At 40.4% G+C, this 25,249-nt stretch overlaps 1 protein-coding gene across 5 annotated transcripts in view; it reads right to left on the bottom strand.

Moving 5' to 3' along the window:
* Nucleotides 1-25,249, bottom strand: part of EXOC6B (exocyst complex component 6B) — a 555,911-nt gene that overhangs the window by 434,088 nt on the left and 96,574 nt on the right. For all 5 annotated transcript variants that reach the window (XM_059659432.1, XM_059659431.1, XM_059659433.1 and 2 more), the window contains one exon: nucleotides 12,733-12,937. In XM_059659432.1, coding sequence (XP_059515415.1) covers nucleotides 12,733-12,937 — 205 coding nt within the window. The remainder of the gene's footprint in view (nucleotides 1-12,732; nucleotides 12,938-25,249) is intronic.

The raw sequence follows: 25,249 nt of genomic DNA, 5'->3' as shown, positions 1-25,249 counted from the left end.
ATCCCTAGGTGCAGCCCCTGGTCGGGCTCAGAGCAGGGCCGATTGGGGAGTTGGGGCGCCGCCCCCTGTCATGCACAGAGTAGGGTGGATCGGGAGGTTGTGATGCCACCCTCAGTCAGGCTCAGGGTAGGGCTGATTGGGGGGTTGGGGCACCGCCCCGTCATACTCAAGGCAGGGTCGATGGGGAGGTTGCGGCGCCACCCCCTGTCACGCACAGAGCAGGGCCAATCAGGGGGGTTGGGGCTCCGTACCCTGTCACGCACAGAGCAGGGCCCATCAGGGGGTTGGGAAGCTACCCCCTGTCACGCACAGAGCAGGGCCGATCAGGGGGTTGAGGAGCTCCCCCCTGTCACTCACAGAGTAGGGCCGATAGGGGAGTTGGGGCACCGCCCCCTGTCACACACAGAGCAGGGCGGATCAGGGGGTTGGGGTGCCGCCCTCTATCACCCACAGAACGGGGCCGATCAGGGGGTTGGGGCGCCGCCACTCTCACACTCAGGGCAGGGCCGATGGGGAGGTTATGGCTCTACCCCGTCACACACAGAGCAGGGCCCGTTGGGGGGGGGGGGGGTTGGGGCACCGCACCCTGTCACACACAGAGCAGGGCTGATCAGGGGGTTGGGGCGCCGCACACTGTCACACACAGAGCCGCAGGGCGATCAGGGGGTTGGGGAGCTCCCCCCTATCAGGCACAGAGCAGGGCTGATCAGGGGGTTGGGGCGCCTTCCCCTGTCATGAACAGAGCAGGGCAGATAGGGAGGTTGTGGCCCCGCCCACTGTCGCACACAGAGCCGCAGGGCGATCAGGGGGTTTGGGCGCTGCCCCCTGTCACGCTGATCCCAGTGCCGGGTGACCTCTCAGCTCCGCTGATCCCGGTGCTGGGAGGCCTCTCGGCTCCGCTGATCCCGGTGCTGGGAGGCATATTACCCTTTTACTATATAGGATAGAGGCCTGGTGCATGGGTGGGGGCCAGCTGGTTTGCCCTGAAGGGTGTCCTGGATCAGGGTGGGGGTCCCCACTAGGGTGCCTGGCCAGCCTGGGTGAGGGGATGATGGCTGTTTGCAGCTGGTCACACACTTTTCAGGGTGGGGGTCCCCACTGGGGTGCCTGGCCAGTCTGGATGAGGGGCTGATGGTTGTTTTCAGGCTGGCGGGTGACTGAAGCTCCCAACTGCTACTTTTTTTCTTTTTTTTTCTTTTTTATTCTGGGCCAGCTTTAGCTCTGGCTCCAGCTCTGAGGCCTCTGCTGCTGAAAGCAGGTATCTGGTTTGTTTGGGTTCTATAATCGAAACACTGTATCAACTCCAGCTCTGAGATCCCGGCTGGCTGAAAGCAGGTTTCTGGGGTTTTGTTTAGCTTCTATATTTGTAGCAATGTTTCAAACTGCAAGCTCAGAGGCCGGCAAGGTAGGCGGGGTTGGTTTCCTCTGTCACTGAAGCAAGCAAGGCTCATGTTAGCTTCAAGCTGCCGGGCTGCCGGCCGCCATCTTGGCTGGCAGTCAATTTGCATATCGCCCTGATTAGCCAATGGGAAGGGTAGCGGATGAACGGCTAATTACCATGTTTCTCTTTTATTAGATAGGATTCATATTCCAAATCAGACAACTTATATTTCTTCTTTTTTTGATCAGTAGATTTTATCCAAATTATTCATGAAAAGCCATGCATAGCCAAGTCGTACAGAGTCAAATAGTTCTATAGAGTTTATTATGAGAAACAACAGTTTCCTCCTCTCCTATTTACTCCAAAAGGTAACTACTCTTTTGATGCTTACCTCTTTATCTCTATACAGCATGGTTATATGTGCTAATGCCTGGTGGGTTTTTTAGTTTTATGATTGTGATAAGTATACATAACATAAATTTTCCCTTTTTAATTCTTTGTAAGTGTACAGTTCTGTGGCATTAGGCACATTCATACTGTTATACAACCATCATCACTATCCATCTTCAGAACTTCATCCTCCCCAACTGAAACTCTGTACTCATTAAACACTAACTTATCATCCCGTCTCTCCCTAGCCCCTGGAAGCCATCATTCCACTTTCTGTCTTTATGAATTGACTACTTCAAGAACCTCACATAAGTGGAATCATATAGTATTCATTCGTTTGTGCCTGGTTTATTTCACTTAGCACAATGTCTGCAAGGGTCAACCATGTTGTAGCATGTGTCCAAATTCCCTTCTATTTTAAGGCTGAAAAATTGTTCCACTGAATTTGTGTAACACATTTTATTTATCCATTTATCTGTCAATGAACACTTAGGTTGCTTCTGCCTTTTGACTATTACTGTGTTTTTGTGTCTTGTTTTGTTTTGTTTTTGTACTTTTAAGCATTACCTTTAAGCACTGATTTTCCAACAGGGAAGATGAGGATTTAGGTCTCATTCACAGACATAACACACCAGTACCACACATTTGCACAGTGTACATTAACCTATCTCTCAAAAACAAAGATAAATAAATGAATTACTTTGATAATTAACTTTTAGTATTTAATTATTATCTATAATAATAAAAGCGTAATATGCTAAATTAGACTGGACATCCTTCCGGATGACATTCTGGATGAAGCCAGGGCTGCAAGGGAAGCCGAGGTCCCGGGCTTCTGCCAGTGGCCGGAGGAAAGCCAGGGTCCCGGGTGCCTGCGGGCAGCCGGAGGGAAGCCTGGGTCCCGGGTGCTAGAGGGAAGCCAGTGCCAGCAGCCAGGGGAAGGAAGGCCTACTCTTGCACGAATTTCATGCATCAGGCCTCTAGTAACTATATAAATGCAATTCACAGTCAAGCCATGCAAGATACTACAATCACTTTTCGTTCCTTACACACTTTTGTTTTTCCTTATGTATATGTTTGCTAAGTTTTCTATGTACTTATCATTACTTTGTTCCCAAGTTCTTCCCAACTATCTAAATATCCTCTTAATATGCATAAATATATCCAATATCCTATCTTATAATGATGGAATATGCAAACTGACCATCACACCATCACAAAGATGGTGGTGCCCAGTCCCCTCAGCCCCGGAGGGTCCAGCCGCTCCTTGCTCCTGCCACTGGAGTCCCACAGTCCTTTTAGCTCAGCCAGGGGGGCAGCAGGCACACGGTGCGGCCAGACCCACCCTCAGCCCCCCAGCCGCCCAGGGCCGGCCCAAGGCACAGGCAAGTCTTAGATGGCAGCTGCCCAGCCACTCAGGGCCACCCGAGGCTCAGGTAACCACGGCTGGCCGAGGTTTGTGCTGCCAGCAGTGGCAGCAGCAGAGGTGTGATGGGATGTAGCCTTCCCCTAATGGCCAGGTTGCCTCCGGCCCCTGAGGGCTCCCGGACTATGAGAGAGGGCAGGCCAGGTTGAGGGACCCCCCTCCAGTGCATGAATTTTCATGCACCGGGTCTCTAGTTCTATCATATTCATCTTCGTAGGAATATGTTTTAAAACTTCTAAAACACTCTAGGCTGTGCTAGTTGTACTTTCTGCCCGGCTACTCCACTGTCAACCAACTGCCTCCCTTACCCAGCATCTTAGGAAATCTATCTGCCTTTGTCCTCTATTGGATTATCTATGTCCTGAATATATCAGATACTTTTTGGTTGTTGTTCATGGAAAGTAAACTTTTCAGGCCTTTCATTACTGAAAATACTTGTACCCTCACACCTTCTTGGTATTGTGGTTACATATGGAAATATGATTTCTAAGGAAATCATTTTCCCTTAGAACTTTAAAGACACTGCTCCATTTCAGTTTAGCTTACAGTATAGCTTCCAGTATTGTCTAAAATAATTTTGACACCAAATCTTTGTATGTGACCTGTTTTTTCTCTCTAAAGGCATTCAGGATTTTCTCTTTGTCCTCTGGCTTCTGAGATTTCAGAACATGCCTTAATGTAAGTCTGTTTTCATCCCTTCTGTTGGTTACTTTGTGAGTCTTTTAATCTGTTAGCTCATGTCTTGGAATTCTGGGAATTTTTCCCATATTATTTCTATGACTGAATTCCTTTTGTTCATTTTCTTTCTCTAGAATCCCTAGCATCAAATGCTGGATCTCCTGGATGACTCCTTAGTATTCTTATAGATTTTATATTTCCCATATTCCACCTTTTTTTCTTTCTACTTTTCTCTCTGGAAGATATTTTTCAACTTTGTTTTCCAAACCCCCATTAAGTGGTTTCTGCTATCATAATTCTAATTTCTAAACATTCTTTTTGTTCTCTACATTCTTCCTTTTATGTAGCATTCTGTTCCTTTTTGCATGTAATTTACTTCCTCATTTCTTTAATGCTACTATTGATGACAGTTTGTTTTGGTTTGCCTTTTTGGTTTTCCTCGTCTTGTAAAATATCTACGTGTTTGTTCTGACCTCTTTCATGTTAGAGCTCTTCTTAAATGTCTTGTAACCCTTTACTGTCTGTTTATATTTTAAATTGGGAAGCTAAAAAGCTGACTGAAAGTTCTGTGCATGTACATCAGTCTGGTCAACTGTGGACTGTGGACTCCAGAGAGATCTGATTTGTCCATTTTGTTGGGGACTACCCATGGGACACATATTTAGGACATTTCTCTTGGACTCATCATATTATTCAGAGTACCTTACAATCTCACACATGAAGGATTTAAGCCTGGCTATCAGAGTTCTGGGAACCAAATCAGAAGAGAGCTGTGAGATTGAGGATAAATCTCAATACTTAGCATATAAACTTTCACTGTTTTCAGTTTGGTAACCCTACCCTCAACTTGCATCTGTTCTCTCTGATCTTCTGCTAGAGCTGAGATAAGGCAGCTGACTGCTAGGGAATAGCTAGAGAAGAAATCAGTTGTCTTAACTGCTTTTGAAATAGACAACCAATCCTTCTCTTTGGGCATTGATTTTACCCCCTTTCCCAGAAGAACCTGATGCTGCTAATTTCTAAGACCTGGGGGTTCTGCAAAACACTAAAAATTGGGTTGTTATCCACTTTTTCTAGTAGTTTATGACTGAGTTTTCTTCTAACTGTCATTACTTAACAGGAAAAAAAATCATACCATCTAGCATAGCTATTCTAATTGCTGCCTACTTCAAGAATCCTTATTATAAAGCAGCTCTCATAGTCCTCCACCTTTCACCTACCATATCAGCAAAAAGCAAGAAGAAATAAATACCAAAATTAATAAGAAAAGTGAATATAAAGTTAATCCAAGAATACCAGACCAACTAAATACCAACTTCTTTGACTCCAAAGGCCATATTCTGTGGAAGTGTTGCATAACATCCAGCACAAAAGAGGTTTCAACAATATTGCTTTTCCTTGGCAGTCATTACATGTTCTGTGTGAACTCGGTTGGTAATTCTGTCCCAGATCTAAGTCAAAAGATAGTCTACACAATAAATAAAAGAGTACATTTTGCTCTAATCAACACTTAACCAAATAAAGTATAAGGTGTAAAGGACCATGGTGACAACTAATCTCACCCAAGGGTCAGTTTCTTTAAAACTAGTTACTAAAGAAAGAATGGCTGGAAGCTTTCAATTTCTTTTATGGAACCAGTTCCTTGCCTAAACATCAGTTATATAACTCATATAATTTGGCAAACCTAAGTTAGAATTTTTAAAGTAAATAAATCCTTCCCTTCATTAAAGGGCCTCGCACAGAAATCAACCTAGCCAAGAATGTTTACATTATAAATGTTATTTAGTCTCACAAAGCTTAATGCAAACTAATCAGAATAAGAAATACAGAACTTCCCTCCTGTACAAATCAATTCCATAAGTGAATTACAGAAATCAATTTCCAAAGGAACTAGAAAACAATAGACAATTAAGAAAGAACTTCTTTAGACTTTTTTTTTTTTAATAAAATCACTTCAAGCTGAAATGGTAATTCCAAATCTGATATGCACATTATTTAGGAAACGCACTGAAGGACAGTCAACATTGAAAATGGGATAAGATAAAAGAAAGGTTTTTTCTGCCTGCTTTAAAGATGGCTCTGTTTCCATGGCAGAGCCCATAGGTGCTTTCAATCCAATACCATTTTAAATATATATATCTCAGAACATTAAAGTTTTTTTTTAAATAAAAACAACTGCTTAACCTAAAATTCAATTGGTAATAAGAGAATAGAATAAAAAAAAGTAGAATGAACAATGTTAAAATTTCTCCTCAAATTTTGCTAAATGATTGAACTTCTAACCTAGTTATCATAACTGCACATTTTCTTACCTTTGTGCAGCTTTCCAGGCATATTGAAAGACAGGTGGAAGACGCAGACACTTTCACCTAGATATCATATTAAAGCGGACTATACCATTGTTTCCTACATCCAAAGGCAAACTAAAACTGTACAGTTTAGGCCTGGCCGTGTAGCTCAGGGGTTGAGCTTCAACCCATGAACCAGGAGGTCACTGGTTCAATTCCCAGTCAAGGCACATGCCTGGGTTGCAGGCTCAATCCCCAGTACCGGGCATTCAGAAGATAGCCAATCAATGATTCTCATCATTGATGTTTCTATCTCTGTCTCTCCCTCTCCCTTCCTCCCTGAAATCAATAAAAAATAAGTTATAATCTCAAATAAAAGTATGAAACCTAATTTGCTCATTAAAGCTTAATTATTGTGGAAACCTTCTAGTAGTTTGTTTTGGCCTGGTGTATCACAAAGACAAATCAGTTTACTAACTGCCTCTATCATTCCACTGTACCAAGGACAAAGCCCACCCCATGGGTTACTATAGCAACCCATATTCACCTACATAATTTCTAGAGGCACCCAGCCAGCTATCAATATAAATAAGACTTTCATACGCTTTCTCATATGATTCTAAAGAAGGTTTCAAAAAAAAAAAAAAGATAAGAACTCTTTAAAGCCAAAACTTTGGTTGCTGAACTAAAAATTAAAATTAAAAAATTTATTGATTTTGGAGAGGAAGGGAGAAGAGAGAAAAAAACATCAATGATGAGAGAGAATCATTGATCGGCTATCTCCTGCATCCTCCACACGGGGGATCAAGCCCGCAACCCAGGCATGTTACCTTGATGGGAACTGAACCTGGGATCCTTCAGTCTGCAGCCCGATGCTCCATCCACTGAGCCAAACCAGCTAGGGCAAGAATAAAATTTTTAATAGCAGCATTGACAATGCTAAAAATTGAATTAATAAATCTGAAGGGAAACAAACATGTAGGGGAAATGTCAGAGATAAACTGTGAAAAAAATAGGCAAGAGACATGGAAGACAAGTATTTTCTAGGCTATATAACAGCAGGTTGTAACAGAGACTAGCTAGCTATTCCCAAACCTATTTCCTCTTCCTCCGGGTCACACAGATAGACTGTATTTCCAAGCCTCCTTTGCAGTGTGTAAGCTATAGCCAATGTGATATTGGCAGAAGTGATATGGATCACTTACCAGCTTGGTCCATAATAAACCTCTAAGTATTATTTATTACTCTTTTCCCTACTGCTGTAATCTTGAAAGCCACAGGTTGAAGTGGTAAAGCCACAAGTTGGAAGAGTCCTGGATCCTTGAAGATCACTTGGAACAGTGCCACCCTACCAGAACATCCATTTTAGACTTTACATGAGCTAAAAATAAAACTTCTATGGTGAGATTTTGAAGCTTAGCTACAATAGCAGGCAGCATTATTTAAGGAAAACAGAAACTGGTGTTGGAAGAACAGTGTGGCCATAACAACAACAAAAAACACCTTAAAATAAAAGGCATTAATTGAGAGATCAGACAGTAGGCAGCAAGAATATATATTTCACAAATCAAAAGCCTAGAGAGCCCTGTAATAATGTGATGAGACAATCGGGAAAACGGAAACCTGTAACCAATGAAAAGGCATACCATGTGCCTACAGCAGCCGTGTAAGTGAACGGGCAGGCACAGTCACAGTGCATACTGGCATGTACTTTCTGCTTTAACAAGGTGTTACTTAAAAAGATGAGCATGCCCTGGCCAGTTTGCTCAGTGGTTATAGAATTGGCTCACAGACAGAAGGGTGGACGTTTCAATTCCCAGTCAGGGGCAGGTACCTTGGTTGCAGGTTCCCCAACCCCAGTAGGGGTGAGTGCAGGAGGCAACCGATCGATGTGTCTCACGACAATGTTTCTCTCTCTCTCTTTTTCTCCCCCTCCTCCCTCCCTTCCACTCTCTTGAGAAATTAATGGGAAAAAATATCCTTGGGAAAGAATTTTAAAAGAAAAATAGAAAAAAAAGATGAGCATAGAAAAGAATTTACTGATTTGCAAAATGAACTTATAGGGTATAGAAGTCTAGAAACTCGGCCTCAGAGGGTTATAAAGCTAAACACATATAGATCCTAAACAGTAAGAGGGGAAAAAAAAAAAGGTAAGTGTTTGAGGAAGAAAATCCCTAGAAGACTTCTAGTTGAACAAAGTGACTCAATCCTGAGGCAAAGATCAGATTCAGGTATAGTCTCCCAACACATTATTTCGTAAAGCTTCAAAACAAAGCATTAATGTAAGAAGGTGACATGAGGCAAGGGCTATCCTACCCCACCTCCACTTTATCACCAAACAAGGGAGAAGAAAAAAGTTCCTGAAAATTATATTTAGAAATGATGTCCACATAGTACCTGACACTGGGTATGATGTCCACATAGCACCTGTTAGAAGGAAACAGATCAAAGGCCTACTAAGTTTTGAGATAACTAGCATGTCAAAACCCCATAAATCTGGACTAAATAAATTTTGACTGTTCATAGCCTTAAAACAACTTCCAGGCCCCTACACTTGCAGGAGCAGAAAGCAGGCAGAGGAAGGAAGGAAATTAGGGAGGGAAAGAAGGAGAGAAGGAAGAACTAAGTTGTACATATAAATATAGATGGAGCACATAGGAAAAAAAAGAAGACGAAGAAGAAGAAGAAAAGAAAAGAAAAAGCAGTGTGCAGCCAGGAGCCCAGGAGAGCAATGGGCAAGAAGTCAACATCTATGCAAGACGTTCCCTCGCTACCAAGGTGGAATGATTTCCCAACGCTGACCCAAAAGGATTACATTATTTTCTATGAAGCAGGTAATACTGTGTGTCTCCCATTATTCCCTTTTCTACATGGGAGTTTTTGTTGTAGTTATTCTATTTTTGTTTTTTTTCTTATAAATTGGGGATGGTAGGGGACGCAGGTCCAGAAAACTTGTCATCCTAGTTCCTGGTCACCAGCCCTTGAAGAGACATATATGGATCTCATGGAGAATGTTGAGTATCTCTGGAAGATACTAGACTTTGAGATGGATGCAGTGACTGGGTGGGATATTGGGTTGCCACTCTTAGAAAAAGCCCAAGGAAGAGTGAAGAGATATTTGATAACCGAAGGGTTGACTGTGTCAGAGACTAGCAATTATCTACCAAACCTGTGTCCTTCTCCTCTTAGAAACAATCAGATATCCTTTCCCAGCCTCCTTTGCAGGTCAGTATAGCCATATAATTAAGTTCAGGCCAATGAAATGTGAGTAGGAGTGATAATGTGCTGCATCCATGCCTAGCCCTTAAATCCCTCCCAAACGTAACACTCCTCGGTCTTTCCCCTTCTGCAGTAATCTTCAAAGTCATATTAAAGATGGCACAGGAAACATAGTGGAAAGGGTACTTAAGTCACCATTGTGAAGAAAACCATCAGAAAAACTATTTTGGGCTTGACATAAAATGATAATTAAACCATTTACTCTCCTTTTCCAAATTCCATGAATTAAAACAAAAATTTATTGACCATTATCTACAAAGTACATGGTAGTTTCTCTCCCACCTACTTTCCTTAGCATTTGAGTATTACAGAAGACTAGAGGTCCTGGGCACAAAATTCGGGCACTCGGGGCGGGGGGAGTCCCTCAGCCCAGCCTGTGCCCTCTGGCAGTCCGGGAGCCCTCAGGGGATGTCCGACTGCCATCAGTTGGACACCCTTAGCACTGCCGCGGAGGCAGGAGAGGCTCCCACCACCACCACTGCGCTCGCCAGCCGTGAGCAGCACTGAGCAGCACTCCCACTGTGGGAGTGCACTGACCACCAAAGAGTAGCTCCTGCATTGAGCATCTGCCCCCTGGTGGTCAGTGTGCATCATAGCGACCAGTCATTCTGCCATTTGGCTGATTTGCATATTAGCCTTTTATTATATAGGATTTTAAAAGGTGCATGATATCTTTATTCAAGGATCTTATCCCATATATTGAAGCGGTGATATGCAAATTAACCCTCACTCCATCACACCATCACAAGATGGCTGCACCCACAGCGGAGGCAGGGTAACCGTAACGAGCCGTAATGAGTGGTCAGCAGGGACTTGAGGTTGCGTGGCGCCAGGCCTGGGCAGGGGACCTGAGGCTGCGCTCGCCCACCTGGTGGGGATTGATGGGGGACCTCAGGCCACGCCCCCCACCCCAGCATCAGGCTGGGGAACCTCAGGCCGTGCCCCCTGCCCTGGTGCTGGGCTGGGGGACCTGAGGGTGCACCGGGGGACCTGAGGCTATGGCCCCCCCCCCGGCCCAGCACCAGGCTGGGGGACCTGAGGCTGCACCCCACCGCCCAACAGGGCTTCACGGGGGACCTGAGGCTGCTCCCCCTGCCCAGCACTGGGCCAGGGGACCTGAGGCTGCGCCACCCACCCGGCAGGCCTTGACGGGGGTGGGGCTGGCCGGGTCTGGGTCTCACGTGATTTTGAGGTGCACATGGGTGGGCGGGGATTTGACTCTGGGTCCCACGGCATACCCCAGACTCTGACAGGAGGAAGATTTTCATATACATTTTACTAATTTTCTTTCATCTCTGACACTTCTATTATAGAGAATAGGCAAATAGCAATATTAAAGTATTTCCTCTAATTCCCTTTTAATGTGCATGAATTTCGTGCACTAGGCCACTAGTATATACTATAACATAGGATAATAATATATGCAAAATAGCTATAGGGTGATGAAATTTTTATTGGAAGAATGAAGGATTATCAGTTAATTAAAAGTCCTGAATTCACAAAACATTTCTTTAGATGACAAAAATATAGCTAACAGTAACCTTTTACATAGAGTGCCACAGTAGACAAATTCACCTCAATCTAACCTGAATTCTACTATAAAATCTGACCTCTACAAGTTGTCTAAACTTGAGCAAGTCACTTCTCTGCCCTGGGCCTTAATTTCTACAGATGAATAAAGGTACCAAGTAATCTCACATTAAATTAAATAATAATCTTCATGGAATCCTCTCTTTTATCAATAATGAAGTCAAGTTAATTTTTCAAGCAAACCCCAAAGAAAGGAAACATTTAAAAAGGAAGCTTCCACGGTGGCTTTGCACTATACTCTCCTATATTCTGAAAGTTTAGGAAAAATTAGTCAACTACAATAAAGATTTATCTTACAAGATACCTTTATTCCTATACTCAAAACATCACCCATGCCCTGGCCGGTGTGGCTCAGGTAGTTGGAGCATTCTATTCCTAGTCTGGGCACATACCCGGGTTGTGAGTGCAAAACAGTTAGAGTGAGCACAGGAGGCAATGTTTATCTCTTCTCTTCTCTCTCTCTCTCTCTCTCTCTCTCTCTCTCTCTCTCTTTCCTTCTCTAAATCAACAGAAACATATCCTTGGATGAGGATTTTTAAAAAAAAAAAAAGTCAACCAGCAGTACAAAGGTATATTTTCAATGATTACTTTTGTTTCTTCATCACTAAAAACAGATATGATATCATTATTTCTACCAGGTTCACCATCAATTAGTTTTAAACTTTCCACTCTGTAAAATGTAACACTGACAAAATTAAAAAGAAGAAATGGAAATGAATATATGTATTCCCTTAGGAAAGGGATTCTCAGTAGGCAAATCTCCTCTGCAGAATCAGACAGACATCTGAGAGATTAGCATATGACCCAAACATGGCCTGCTCCCTCCTTCCTCACAGAATAGGAACCACAAATGACTTCTTCAAGAACACAGTTGTATGCAGAATAAAAAATTAAAAAAAAAAACTTTCCATAAACAAATGAATCCTCTATTTATTGTTGCAGGCTACATCATAAGGTATACTAAGAAATTTTAATAAAATCAATGTGACTTATATTTCAAAAAAGCAAGTAGCACTGCAAATCATTCCTGCTCTTTTATTCATAATACAAAAGAAATCCAGATACTTCTTGTGGTGTTGGTGACTTAAAGATGACGAAATTAAAGGAAAAAATCTAAAGATTTCTAATATATTTGTTAATTTATAAACTGTAAATAAATCCCTTCTATGATCATAATTCACAGCATTTCCCATAGGCCTTTTTCATTGACACCCAATGATACAGAAATAAAAATTACAGAAATATTCAAATCTATAACATGACAGTTTGCTTACACAGTAAATAATCAACCAAAAATACCTGCAGCACAAATTTGCTCATTAACTAGAAAGAGAACTTTTAAAAATCTTGGGCTTCAAATCATATCCAAAGCCAAAGGTAGTATTTAAAAACAAACAAGCAAACAAACAAAAAACAAAAACCTCATCAAAGCCCCAATATAAACCATTACAATCAATCAGTAGTTACTGAACATGCACACAGAAAAATATATATATATATATACATGTATATACATGTATATATATTTATAATTAATTCCTTTCTCTGTTAAGAAAATATAACACATTTTTTAATTGTGTGTTCCCAGAAAGATGAAGGACTTCCCTAAAATGACAAGAAATAGTTAAGACACAAAGCATAAGAATTTAACAAAACACTTGCAAAGTCATTGGCCAACCTGTCATAAACCCCAGACCTACTTGCTTCATGGCAGTCTCTCCAATTTTGTCTGAATGCTTGCGGATACTCTCCAGAAAGTCTTTGAGATCAGACATAGAGACATCCTTAATTTCTTCACGAAGCTTAGGGATATTATCCACCATCACCTTGCAGAATCGATAGTGGCTCACTTGAGGCAGATAGGTATGCTCTAGATGTTCCAGAGTTTTCAGTGCAGGGTAATGCCTATAAAAGGAATTATATCACCTTTAGCTCAACTCAGTCTGTTTTAGGGTCACAGATATATTCCTCAGGCAAAATTTCTAGCCTGAATTAGTTTTCACTGTACATTAAGACAAATACAGTATTAACTTTTTTAATAAAAACATCCATGGAAAATCTCAAATTATTAACAATTAATAAATATATGCATTAAAAGACAAGTAAATTATAATAAAAAAATATTCTTCTCTTTTCTTTCAATTTCATGAAAAGATTTTTAAAGCAATGATTATAACACTGCATTGTAGACTCTATAAAATATATAGATATAATATATACGGCAAAATAGTACAAAAGAGGAAGGAAGAAATGGAGCTAAGTTGAAGCAAAGCCACTACATTATTCCAAAATTGTACCACCAATGACCTAAAGTAGACTGTAATAAATTAAGATACAGACTATAATCCATAGCGCAGCCTCTAAAAAAATAACTCAAAAATAATCATTAAAAAATTAACAGGTGTATTTTTAAATATCACACTAAAAATTATTTAACACCAAAAAAGGGAGAAAGCAGAACAAAAAAGACATGAAAAACACAGAAAACAAAAGAGCAAAATCCAACCATATCAACAATTACATACACTCCAACTAAAAGGCAGACACTGTCAGAAAGGATTTAAAAAGCATGATATGATTATATGTTGTCTATAAGAAACATACTTTAAATTCTAAGAAACAAATAAGTTACAAAGCAGAAAAAGTAAGATATACCATGCAAAAAGTCATCATAAAAATGCTTAAATAGCTATGTTAGTATAAGAGAAAATAGTTTAAGACAATAAATATTGCTGTAATACAAAGAAATATTTCATAACGATAAAGGGACAATATTTATCTGACAGGAAGAAAAGCTTCCATCAGCATAAGAAAATAATTAAGGTGACAAGGTAAAAACAAAATAAGCTATGCATTAAAAGAATAAAGAGAAAACAACAACCTGGTAAAGATTATCTGCAACATATACACTTAAGCTTTTTTAAAAGCAGTGAACAAGAAAAGTCTTAAAAGAATTTTTTGGGCCGAAACCGGTTTGGCTCAGTGGATAGAACGTCGGCCTGCGGACTCAAGGGTACCAGGTTTGATTCCGGTCAAGGGCATGTACCTGGGTTGCAGGCACATCCCCAGTAGGAGATGTGCAGGAGGCAGCTGATCGATGTTTCTCTCTCATCGATGTTTCTAACTCTCTATCTTTCTCCCTTCCTCTCTGTAAAAAATCAATAAAATATATTAAAAAAAAAAAAAAGAATCTTTTGGAAGGCCCATATCTGAAAAAAGAAGTTGAACTGATATGTTAATAATTCCAAATCAAAAACATAATTTGTCACTCAAACTGATAAATATTTTTTAAAAGATCATGGGTAACATTTTCAGGGATTTCAATAAATGATAATTCACAGCCTGCCGGTAAACAAATTTGTACTAATGATACAAGTTTTCAATGAAGAATTTTACCAACACAAGTACTCTAAACAGCTACATTTAAAAAATAAACAAACAAAAACACAAATTAGATGCATAAGTTTCCCTTAGGAAAGGGATTCTCAATAGGCAAATCTCCTCTGCAGAATCAGACAGACATCTGAGAGATTAGCATATGACCCAAACATGGCCTGCTCCCTCCTTCCTCATGTGTGCATGTTCAGTAACTACTGATTGATTGTAATGGTTTATATTGGGGCTTTGATGAGGTTTTTGTTTTTTGTTTGTTTGCTTGTTTGTTTTTAAATACTACCTTTGGCTTTGGATATGATTTGAAGCCCAAGATTTTTAAAAGTTCTCTTTCTAGTCAATGAGCAAATTTGTGCTGCAGGTATTTTTGGTTGATTAGCATGTGTGCTAATTAACTAATTAACTAATTATATTAACAAATAAAAATACTAATCTAGATTAGTATTAGACACATTAGGCATTAGACACAATACTATAGATCTATATAGTAAAAGACTAATAAAATAGCAAAATTTTTATAATGCTTTTGTATGAAAATTATTTCAAAAACAGAACTTACAGCTCTGGCCAGTACTGCTAAGTGGTTAGAGTATCAGCCCACGCACCAAAGGGTCTCGGGTTCGATTCCCAGTCAAGGGCACCTGGGTTGCAGGTTCTAATCCTGGCCCTGGTCAGGGTGCAGGCGAGAGGCAACCAATTAATGTGTCTCTCTCACATTGATGTTTCTCTCTCTCTCTCTTCCCCTCCCCCTTCCCTTCCACTCTCTCTCTAAAAATCAATTTAAAAAAAATACCCTCAGCTGAGAATTTTTTTAAAAAATCCAAACTTACAAGTATAATCATAACATTTTTCAACATTATAAATATGTATACATGTATAGATTATGAATATATATGCATGCATAAACTATATAATCACTAAATATACCCAAACATAAGGACATAGAAAAATGATTAGAAAAATATATACAAAAATGTTAACCATAATTTTTTTCCTTTGGATAGCAACATTATAATTGATAATTTTCTTCATGTTTTTAATTTCCTAATTTCCAATAATATATTTATATAGAAAAAATTCAATCCCAAATCTATAAATAAAGTACTTACAGCCCTATTTTAGGTTTTAAGAATGAATTTCACAGTAGTGAAATTCTCTTCTTGCCCAAATGCACTTAATACCACAAACTAAAGATTGGAGATTGGTTTTATTTTAATTTTTTGTTGTTGTTTTTCCTTTGTGTGTTCCAAAAATAAAAAAGTTAGTCCAGCCCGGTCAAATACATAGAGGGAAGAAAGGTTTATTTCTTCTAAATTTAGAAATATAATTATAGTTTAATCTGAAATGGTTGGTTTTATTAAATTTTTACAGACTCAAAAACAGTGCAATTCACGTGGTTTGTGTAAACAGAATGGTGTTTATAGTACAATTAGGTATAAAAAGCTATGTGCAATAAAATGCAATTTCTCTAGAGAGAAACTTTAGAATGGACAGAAAGCTAGAAATTAAGCCAAAAAGATAAACACACTTTGGGGTTTAGTTATATTTTGGAACATTGTTTATAGAATGAGAAAAATCTAACAATGTTGCCTGCAAGACACATTCACTGATGAGACACATGGCTGCATGCCGAAAGCATCTGGTCAACTCCACCAAAGCTAATTAGTATAAAACCCAGTGATTCCCGGCAACAAAGAATGTTACCTTCTTTCCCCATTGTCTTTTCTCTATCATATTCATGTTCCCACTATAACAATCAAAAAGATTACACAAATTTCTGGTGTGTTTCAAATATCAGTGACAGGTTAAAGAATGATAGCCAATTAAACACCTGTATAGCAGACACCAAAAGAAAAATAATTCTATTTCCAACAGCCATGGAAATCTAAAACAAGATTTAGACATTACTTTGGCAACCTCTAAACATTATTAAAACTGAATCAAAAACAAATTCTAAGCTTTATTTGCATGTGTGCTAGCTATCCGCCTCTCCCCCGCATGCAGGTTACCTTATAGTACTGTGAGCAAAAAGAAAATAAAAAGAAAGGTAACAGGAAAAGAGCTCTAAAAAAATTCTATAAACTGAATAACTAAAGTCAGAATAATTTAGGCATGGTCGAATGGTATCATGAGAAGAGATTTTAGGCTAATTAAATGCTGGTACTTCCTTGCCATGGTGCAGAACTGTTTCACAAAAATGGTTTTTAAAATTCTAATGTGATCTTTTTTTAAAATATATTTTATTGATTTCAGAGAGGAAGGAAGAGGGAGAGAAAGACAGACACATCAATGATGAGAGAGAATCATTGATCAGGTCTGCCTCCTGGGAACCTAGCCTGCAACCCCAACTTAGGTATGTGCCCTGACCAGGAATCAAACCACGATCTTTGGTCCATAGGGTGAAGCTCCACCCCTGAGTCATACCGGCCAGGCTAATAGTGATTTTTTAAAGCAGATCACAATTTTTTAAAACTCATAGTATGATAAGAATATGAAATAAAAACTTTCAACACAGAAAATTAGTGCCTTTCCTAATCAAAGAGCATCATTAACAACTATTTAATCCCTTCTATGAGCTAAAGATAGAAAGATGGTCGGATATCTTTCCTTAGGGAACATAAAACCTAGTAGTATAATCAGTAATTACAGCTTTAAAAAAAATAAACTATGCTCCCAGCTATAAAGGACTAATAAGAAACAGACATGAACTTCCACTTTTAAAAAGTAGAATACTGGCTAAAATATATAAAACAATTGTTTTCAGATAGTAGACTTCAGGTAACACAGAACTATACAATCTCTGAAAAAGGGAAACTAATAAGGTGAGCTTAATAATTATCTGAGTTATCTATCAGAAGGTGATTTCTAGATCATGGACAAAGTCAGAGAAAACCCAAACAGAACCCAGCAGCTTAGCAGCATTGGAGTCAGACAGAAGAGTTCAGGAAAGCTGATGCACCTTGAGGTTGTGCAGCAGAATTCAAAAAGAAAAAAGGAGGAATGCAGAAAAGAAATGCAGAAATCTACACAGAGGTTCCCTTGAGTCTTTGCTAAGTACTAGGCCAGGCATAGGAAAAATGAAATTCCATATGGACAGGCAAAACGAAGGAAAAAAAAGTGGGGAAGGGAGGGAAGATGGGAGAAGAGAGAGACAGAGACAGATACCATGGAGATGTAAGGTAAACACTTCCAGGAGCTCAGACAGGGTCAAGAAATATTCAAACAGCCAAGCTGAAGAGTCCTTGAGGATTCCTGAGTTATTCAGTGAAGATGAATACTATTCTGAAATATCCCTGAATGAAGATAAGCCTAGTAAAACTGAAAAATGGAGTTTAAACAAACCTGCAAACAACTAAACTATTTGCTGAAACAAAGACCAACACTCTCTAAGAAAAAAAAAAAATGCCCCCCAAAATCCAGACACATCAAGATAATATAATGTCCATTATTCAATCAAAAATTATTAGACACGATAAGAACAACAACAAAAAAAAGACCTATAACTAGGAAAAACAAAAGCATTCTGCAGAAAGAGATCCAAAATGCCAAGTGACAGAACTAGCAAAGAAGTACGTGAAAACAGAGAGTAGAGCTATATACTTGTATTTTAAAATACAAACATAAGAGAAATTAAACATTTTAAAAAATGGAACTCCTAAATGTAAAGAATATATTTTCTGAAATGAAAATTTCACTGGATGGGAATTTTTACACAATGCAAAAAAGAGAAATCAGTGTACTTGAAAACAGCAATCAAACTATACCATGTTGCCCTAACCAGTTTGGCTCAGTGGATAGAGCATCGGCCTGCGGACTCAAGGGTCCCAGGTTCGATTCCGGTCAAGGGCATGTACCTTGGTTGCAGGCACATCCCCAGTGGGGAGTGTGCAGGAGGCAGCTGATCGATGTTTCTCTCTCATTGATGTTTCTAACTTTCTATCCCTCTCCCTTCCTCTCTGTAAAAAATCAATAAAATATAAAACAAAAAAAACTATACCATGTAAAACACAGAGAGAAAAAAGATGAGGGGTAAAAAACAGAATAGATCCTCTGTTCCAACATAGATGTAATTTAAGTCCCAGGAAAAGGATGGAAAAAGGAGGGAGAAAAAAGTTTGAAAAAAATAGTATCTGAACCTTTTCCAGATTGACTGGAAATTAAACCCACAAATCCAAGAAGCTAAACAAAACACAAGTAGGATAAATACACACATGCATCAAAATCAAATTGCTGAAAACAAATGATAAAGACAAAAGTGGGTTTTTTTATATTTTATTAATTTTTTACAGAGAGGAAGGGAAAGAGAGAGGGATGGAGAGTTACAAACATCGATGAGTGAGAAACATCGATTCAGTTGCCTCCTGCACACTTCCTACTGGGGATGTGCCCGCAACCAAGGTACATGCCCTTGACCAGAATCGAACCCAGGACCCTTCAGTCCGCAGACTGATGCTCTATCCACTGAGCCAACCTGGTCAGGGCAAGACAAAAGTTTTACAAAAGATGGAGAAATGGCACATTAAGTATAGACAGACAAATGTAAGACTGATCACATACCTCTCCTTAGAAAACTACATAAGCCAAAAGACAAAGAAATGACATTTTAAGAACTAATTAATCTATAAATTTAGACTTCTATACCCATCAAAAATAGTTTTCAAAAGTGAAGATGAGCCGTAACCAGTTTGGCTCAGTGGATAGAGCGTCAGCCTGCGGACTGAAGGGTCCCAGGTTCGATTCCGGTCAAGGGCATGTACCTTGGTTGTGGGCACATCCCCAGCAGGGAGTGTGCAGGAGGCAGCTGATCGATGTTTCTCTCTCATTGATGTTTCTAACTCTCTATCTCTCCCTTCCTCTCTGTAAAAAATCAATAAAATATATTTTTTTTTAAAAAGTGAAGATGAATAATAAGATACTATTTCACACCCACCAAGATGGCCATAATCAAAAGACAAACAATAATAAGTACTGACTGGGATGTGCAGAAATAGAAATCTTCACATGCTGCTGGTGTATGGGGGGAAGGTAAAAGCACAGCTGCTTTGGAAAATAATCTGGCACTTCCTGAAATTGTTAAACACAGAGTTAAAACATGATCTAGCAATTCTATTCCTATGTATATAACCAAGAGAAATGAGAGCATATCTCCACACACAAAAAAAAACTTATAAACAAAAATCCATAGCAGCATTACTCAGAAAAGATAAAAAGTGAAAATAACACAAATGTTCATCAACTGATAACTAAATAAAATGTGATATCCTATATAATAAAAGGGAAATATGCAAATAGACCAAACGACAGAACAACAGAAAAACCAATCAAAGCGTAATATGTTAATGATATGCTAAGACTGCTCAACAGCTTGCTATGATGTGCACTGACCACCAAGGAGCAGATGCTCTGACCGGTAGTTTACCTTGCTGCTGGGGTCTGGCCAATCAGGACTGAGCGAGATGGGCCGGGCATGCCCTGGAGCCCTCCCGCAGTCCCTCCCTGGCCCGATCATGCACTGGTGGGGTCCCTCAGCCTGGCCTGTGCCCTCTCACAATCAGGGACCCCTTAGGGAATGTTGGACATCCGGTTTCAGCCCAATCCCACAGGCCACTCCCCTTGGGAGGGTGCCAGACGCAGGGCTCATGGCTGGAGAGCGCTGCTGTGGCAGCGTGAGCCTCTCCTGATCAGGACTGATTGGGCACGAGCCTGCGGCAGGCACAGTGGGGCCGAGATGAGCTGGAGCAGCAGGTAGGAGCTGCAGGCGGCATTGGACTGCGGGTTTCGGCTCAATCCCTGCAGGCCACCCAGAGGGACCCCACCTGTGCACAAATTCATATCCCTATAATAAAATATTATTCAGCAATATAAAGAAATGAAGAACTGGTATATAGTACAACATGAATGAAGCTTGAAAACATGTTAAATGAAAGAAGCCAATCACAAAGAACCACATATTGTATTATTCCATTTATATGAAATTCCAGAATAGGCAAATCTATAGAGAAAGAAAGTAAATTAGTGGTTCCCCATAGCTGGCAAGGAAAGACAGGGATCAGAAGAGGATTGGGTAGTGACGTCTAAGAAACTCAAAGTTTCTTTTGGAAAGAATAAGAACATTCTAAAATTGACAGTGGTGATTGTTGCACAACTCTGTGAATACACTAAAAACCACTGAATTGTACATTTTAAATGATTGAATTAAATAGTATGTGAATATATCTCAAAAAACCTGATAAAATATTTTAGACAAAAAACTTTAAAGACACAATATAAAAATTAAACAAAAAGAAAGCAGCAATGATTACATTAATACCAAACAACATATATTTCAGAAAAAGAAATATTACCCAGGATACAGAGGAACCCTCCATAATAATAAATGGGTTAGTTCATCAGGAAGATGTAACAAATGCTAAATGTGTATGCACCCAATAAGAGAGAGTCAAAGCACACATAGAACAGAAAAGAAAGCTTATGCAAATCCACAATCATAACGGGCAATTTCAATACTCCTCTGTCAACAATTGACAAATACAAAATTATTAGGATATAGAAAATTTGAACAACACTATCAACCAAGTGTATCAAAATTACAGTTAAAAAATGCTCCACTCACTTTAACCAGTTTGGCTCAGTGGATAGAGCATCGGCCTGCAGACTGAAAGGTCCTGGGTTCGATTCCAGTCAAGGGCATGTACCTCAGTTGCAGGCACATCCCCAGTGGGGGTTGTGCAGGAGGCAGCTGATTGATGTTTCTCTCCCATCGATGTTTCTAATTCTCCATCCCTCTCCCTTCCTCTGTTAAAAAATCAATAAAATATATATTTTTTAAAAATGCACCACTCACCCTAGCCGGTTTGGCTCAGTGGATAGAGCATCAGCCTGCGGACTGAAGGGTCCCAGGTTCGATTCCAGTCAAGGGCACATGCCTGGGGTTGCGGGCTCGATCCCCAGTAGGGGACATGCAGGAGGCAGCCAATCAATAATTCTCTCTCATCACTGATGTTTCTATCTCTCTCCCTCTCCCTTCCTCTCTGAAATCAATAAAAATCTATTTTTTTTAAAAAATGCTCTACTCAACAACAGATATACATTATTTTGAAGTGTACATGGAATTTTCACCAAAATAGACCATATGATAGGTGTAAAAAAGTCTCAACAAACATAAAAGGTTGAAACCATATTTTTTTATATTTGTGAACACAATGAACTGAAATTACAAATAAATTTTAAAATTTTTGAAAAACTGCCCCAATATTTGGAACTTAACTATTTCACTTTTAAATAGTTAGCAAATTTAATTTTTAAAATCACAAGAGAAATTAGGAAATATTTAAGAAAAGAATCATAGAACATGTAAGCTTTAGTTAAAGCACGACTTAGAGAAAAATGTACAGTTTTTAAATGGCAACATTAGAAGACAAAGAACCAAAATCAATGCTCTAGGCTTCCACTTTATAAAGCTAGAAAAAAAGCAAATTAAACCCCAAGTAGGCAGGAGGAAGGAAATACTAAAGTTAATAGCAGAGATCAATAGAATAGACAATGGGGGGGGGGTCAATAAAACCTAAAGGTGCTTTTTGAAAAAAATTAATAAAAGTGATAAACCTCTAGAATAATCAGAGAGACAGAAACAAAGAGGCAAAAACGGATAGGTCCTAGACTTATCAGGGTGATCAATTCATAAGGTATATGTCTAATCACTTTATTAGACAGCTGAAATTAATACTGTATATCAACTAAAATTGAAAAATAAATTTTAAAAAAGAGAGACAGAGAAGATATAAATTGTCAATATAAAACATAAGCAATGAAAGAGAAAGTATCACTATAGAGAGCATACACATGTTAAAATAAGGGAATATTATGAACAATTTTTATTAATGAATTAAACAGCTTGGGTGACATGGACAAACTACTAAATTACACAAATAAGCATAATTTACTGAAAAAAAAACAAAAATGCAAACAACTCAGTACTGATTTTTTTATTATTAAATTTGTAGTTGAAAACCTTCTCCCCAAAAACAAACAAATCTCCTTGTCCATGTGCCTTCACTGGTGGACTCAACCAAATATTTAAGGAAGGCAATGCCAACACTATACAAATTCTTCCAGAAAAATCAAAGATGGAATACTTCCCAACTCATTCTATGAGGCCAGCATTAATCTGATACGAAAATCAGAAAAGATGTTACAAAAAAAGAAAAATATAGATAAATATTCCTTTTGAACATAGATGCAAAAATCCTTAACAAAATTTTAGCAGATCATATACCATTTCCAAATGGAAATTATTCCACAAATGCCAAGCTTGGTTTAACATTCAATAATTAATCAATGTAATTCATCATATACATTATATATATATATATATATATATATATATATATATATATATACATATACACACATATATATATATCCATCTCAATTGACATAGAAAAAGCAAATTTTTCTATGAAAATTTTCATACAAAATTTTTTTTATTCCTAATAGAAACTTTCAACAACCAAAAATAAAAGGGAACTGTCTCAATCATATGAATGGCATGTACCAAAAAAACTATAACATGTTACTTAATAGTGAAATGCTTTCCCCCCTAAGATCAGGACAAAAATATCTTCTATTCAACACTGCACTACAGGTGCTAGCCAGCTCAATAAGACAAGAAAAATAAACATAAGTACAAAAACCTCCCCCCAAAATTTTCACTACAAAGGGGAAAAAGTGTAACTTTACAATGGAAAAGTCTGTCAGGCACCATCTAAATAAAGTAATCAAAGTGAATATAATCAGTGATAGGACAAATCAAATTTTCTGCCACCTGATGGAATGCAATGAGATCACAGTACCACTTTTATGATATTACTAGGGGCCCGGTGCACGAAATTCGTGCACTGGGTGTGTGTGGGGGGGGGGGGGAGGGGGGAGTGTCCCTCAGCCCAGCCTGCCCCCTCTCACATACTGGGAGCCCTCAGGCGTTGACCTCCATCACCCTCCAATCACAGGATTGGCCCCTTGCCCAGGCCTGACGCCTCTGGCCTAGGTGTCCGGCCCGGGCAGCGGGGACCTGCAGTGGCAGCGGGGGGGGGGGGGGGGGCCGCGATTGCGTGGGCCCCGCCCCTGCCTTTGTAGGATGCCTCTGGCTGAGGCGTCTGGCCCGGGCAGCGGGAACCCACAGCTGCAGCGGCCCCGCGATCGTGGGCTTCGCTTTAGGCCCAGGCAAGGGACCCCTAGCTCCTGGGACTGCCAGCTTCGACCATGCCCAGCTCCCATCGCTGGCTCCACCCCTACTTCCTGCTATCACTGGCCAGGGCGGAAAAGGCGTCTGATTCTCCGATCATGGCTGGGGGGCAGGGCAAAGGCGGCCCCAGGGCCGCCTTTGCCCTACCCCCCAGCTCTTAGCTCCCCCCTGGGTTTCCGATCACTGTCAGTGGCAGGGGGCTTCTTCCTGCTTTCCCTTTAGCCTCCCTGCATTGTGCCTACATATGCAAATTAACTGCCATCTTGTTGGCAGTTAACTGCCAATCTTAGTTGGCAGTTAATTTGCATATAGCCCTGATTAACCAATGAAAAGGGTATCATCGTACGCCAATTACCATTTTTCTCTTTTATTAGTGTAGACTAGAGGCCCGGTGCACAAAATTTGTGCACTCGGGGGCGGGGGGGAAGGGTGCGTCCCTCAGCCCAGCCTGCGCCCATTTGCAGTCCAGGACCCCTTGGGGGATATCCACCTGTTGATTTAGGCCCACTCCCCGGGGGATCAGGCTTAAGCTTGCAGTCAGACATCCTTCTGGCAGCCAGGGAGCCCTCGGGGGATGTCCGACTAAAGGCTTAGGCCCCCAAGGGTAGGGCCTAAACTGTTAGTTGGACATTCTTAGTGCTGCCACGGAGGTGAGAGAAGCTCCTGCCACCATCACTGCACTGGCCAGCCATGAGCCAGCTTCTGGCTGAGTGGCACTACTCCTCGGTCTGACCTAAACCCTAGAGATTAGCACTTCATTTTACAACTTTTTCTTGGTTTATAGGCAGCAGCAAACTCAGACCACACAGTCGGGTGTGCGAGAAATGTTGCTTTCTTTATTGTTTAGTAACCAAACATAACTTCAACTTCAGCCCCCATTCTGCCAAGTGAAAAAACAAAAACAAAATATTATTTAACTTAGGTTCCCTACCCCCTTCTCTGGAGTTGTACTTCCATGTCGGACAGTTTATATCTCAGGCAGAAGTGCCAAAGAACCAAGCAGGGACAAGAACATCTGGACCTCAGTCTTCTGTCTGGGCTGGCCCCCACCCAGCTGCCCTTGACCCTCACCTCAGAGCTCAGGTCCATGCTGATCCCTGCTATATTCTCCTCATCTGGGCCTTGAGTCCAATTTGCTCTCTCCCTCTCTCCCTGCCACCTTCTCTCTCTCACACAAAGAGCTATTGGGTTTTCTGGGGTGAGATCCTCTGACACCTCCTCAGCCCCGTTGCATGGACACCATCTTGGTGCCTTGGTCACGGCCACAGAGCTGTGTGGCTGCTCTCAGACCCTCCGTCTCCTGCTGCCTTAGGGAGTGACTTAGTGGGAGGGGAGGGTCACAGTCCTTTCTACATGGCCGCCAACAAACACTCAGTGTTCCTTCCCTCTAGTTCTCCTTCTCCTCCTCACCCCAGTCCAGGCACGTCTATGTGCAGGGCAGGGGAGGGTGGGAGGCAGGCGTGACTCTGACCCAGCACACAGGCTTCCAGATCCACTGCTCCCCCAGGAGGTCTTCCACGCTCTGGACCTCGACACCCAGAACCTGCCCCCTCTCAGCTGCAGGTCTTTGCCCGTAGTGG

This window comes from Myotis daubentonii, chromosome 12 (genome assembly GCF_963259705.1).
Source record: "Myotis daubentonii chromosome 12, mMyoDau2.1, whole genome shotgun sequence".
NCBI classification, from domain to species: Eukaryota; Metazoa; Chordata; class Mammalia; order Chiroptera; family Vespertilionidae; genus Myotis; species Myotis daubentonii.
Note: the sequence above shows the minus strand (reverse complement) of the source record. Positions and strands in the feature narration are given on the sequence as shown.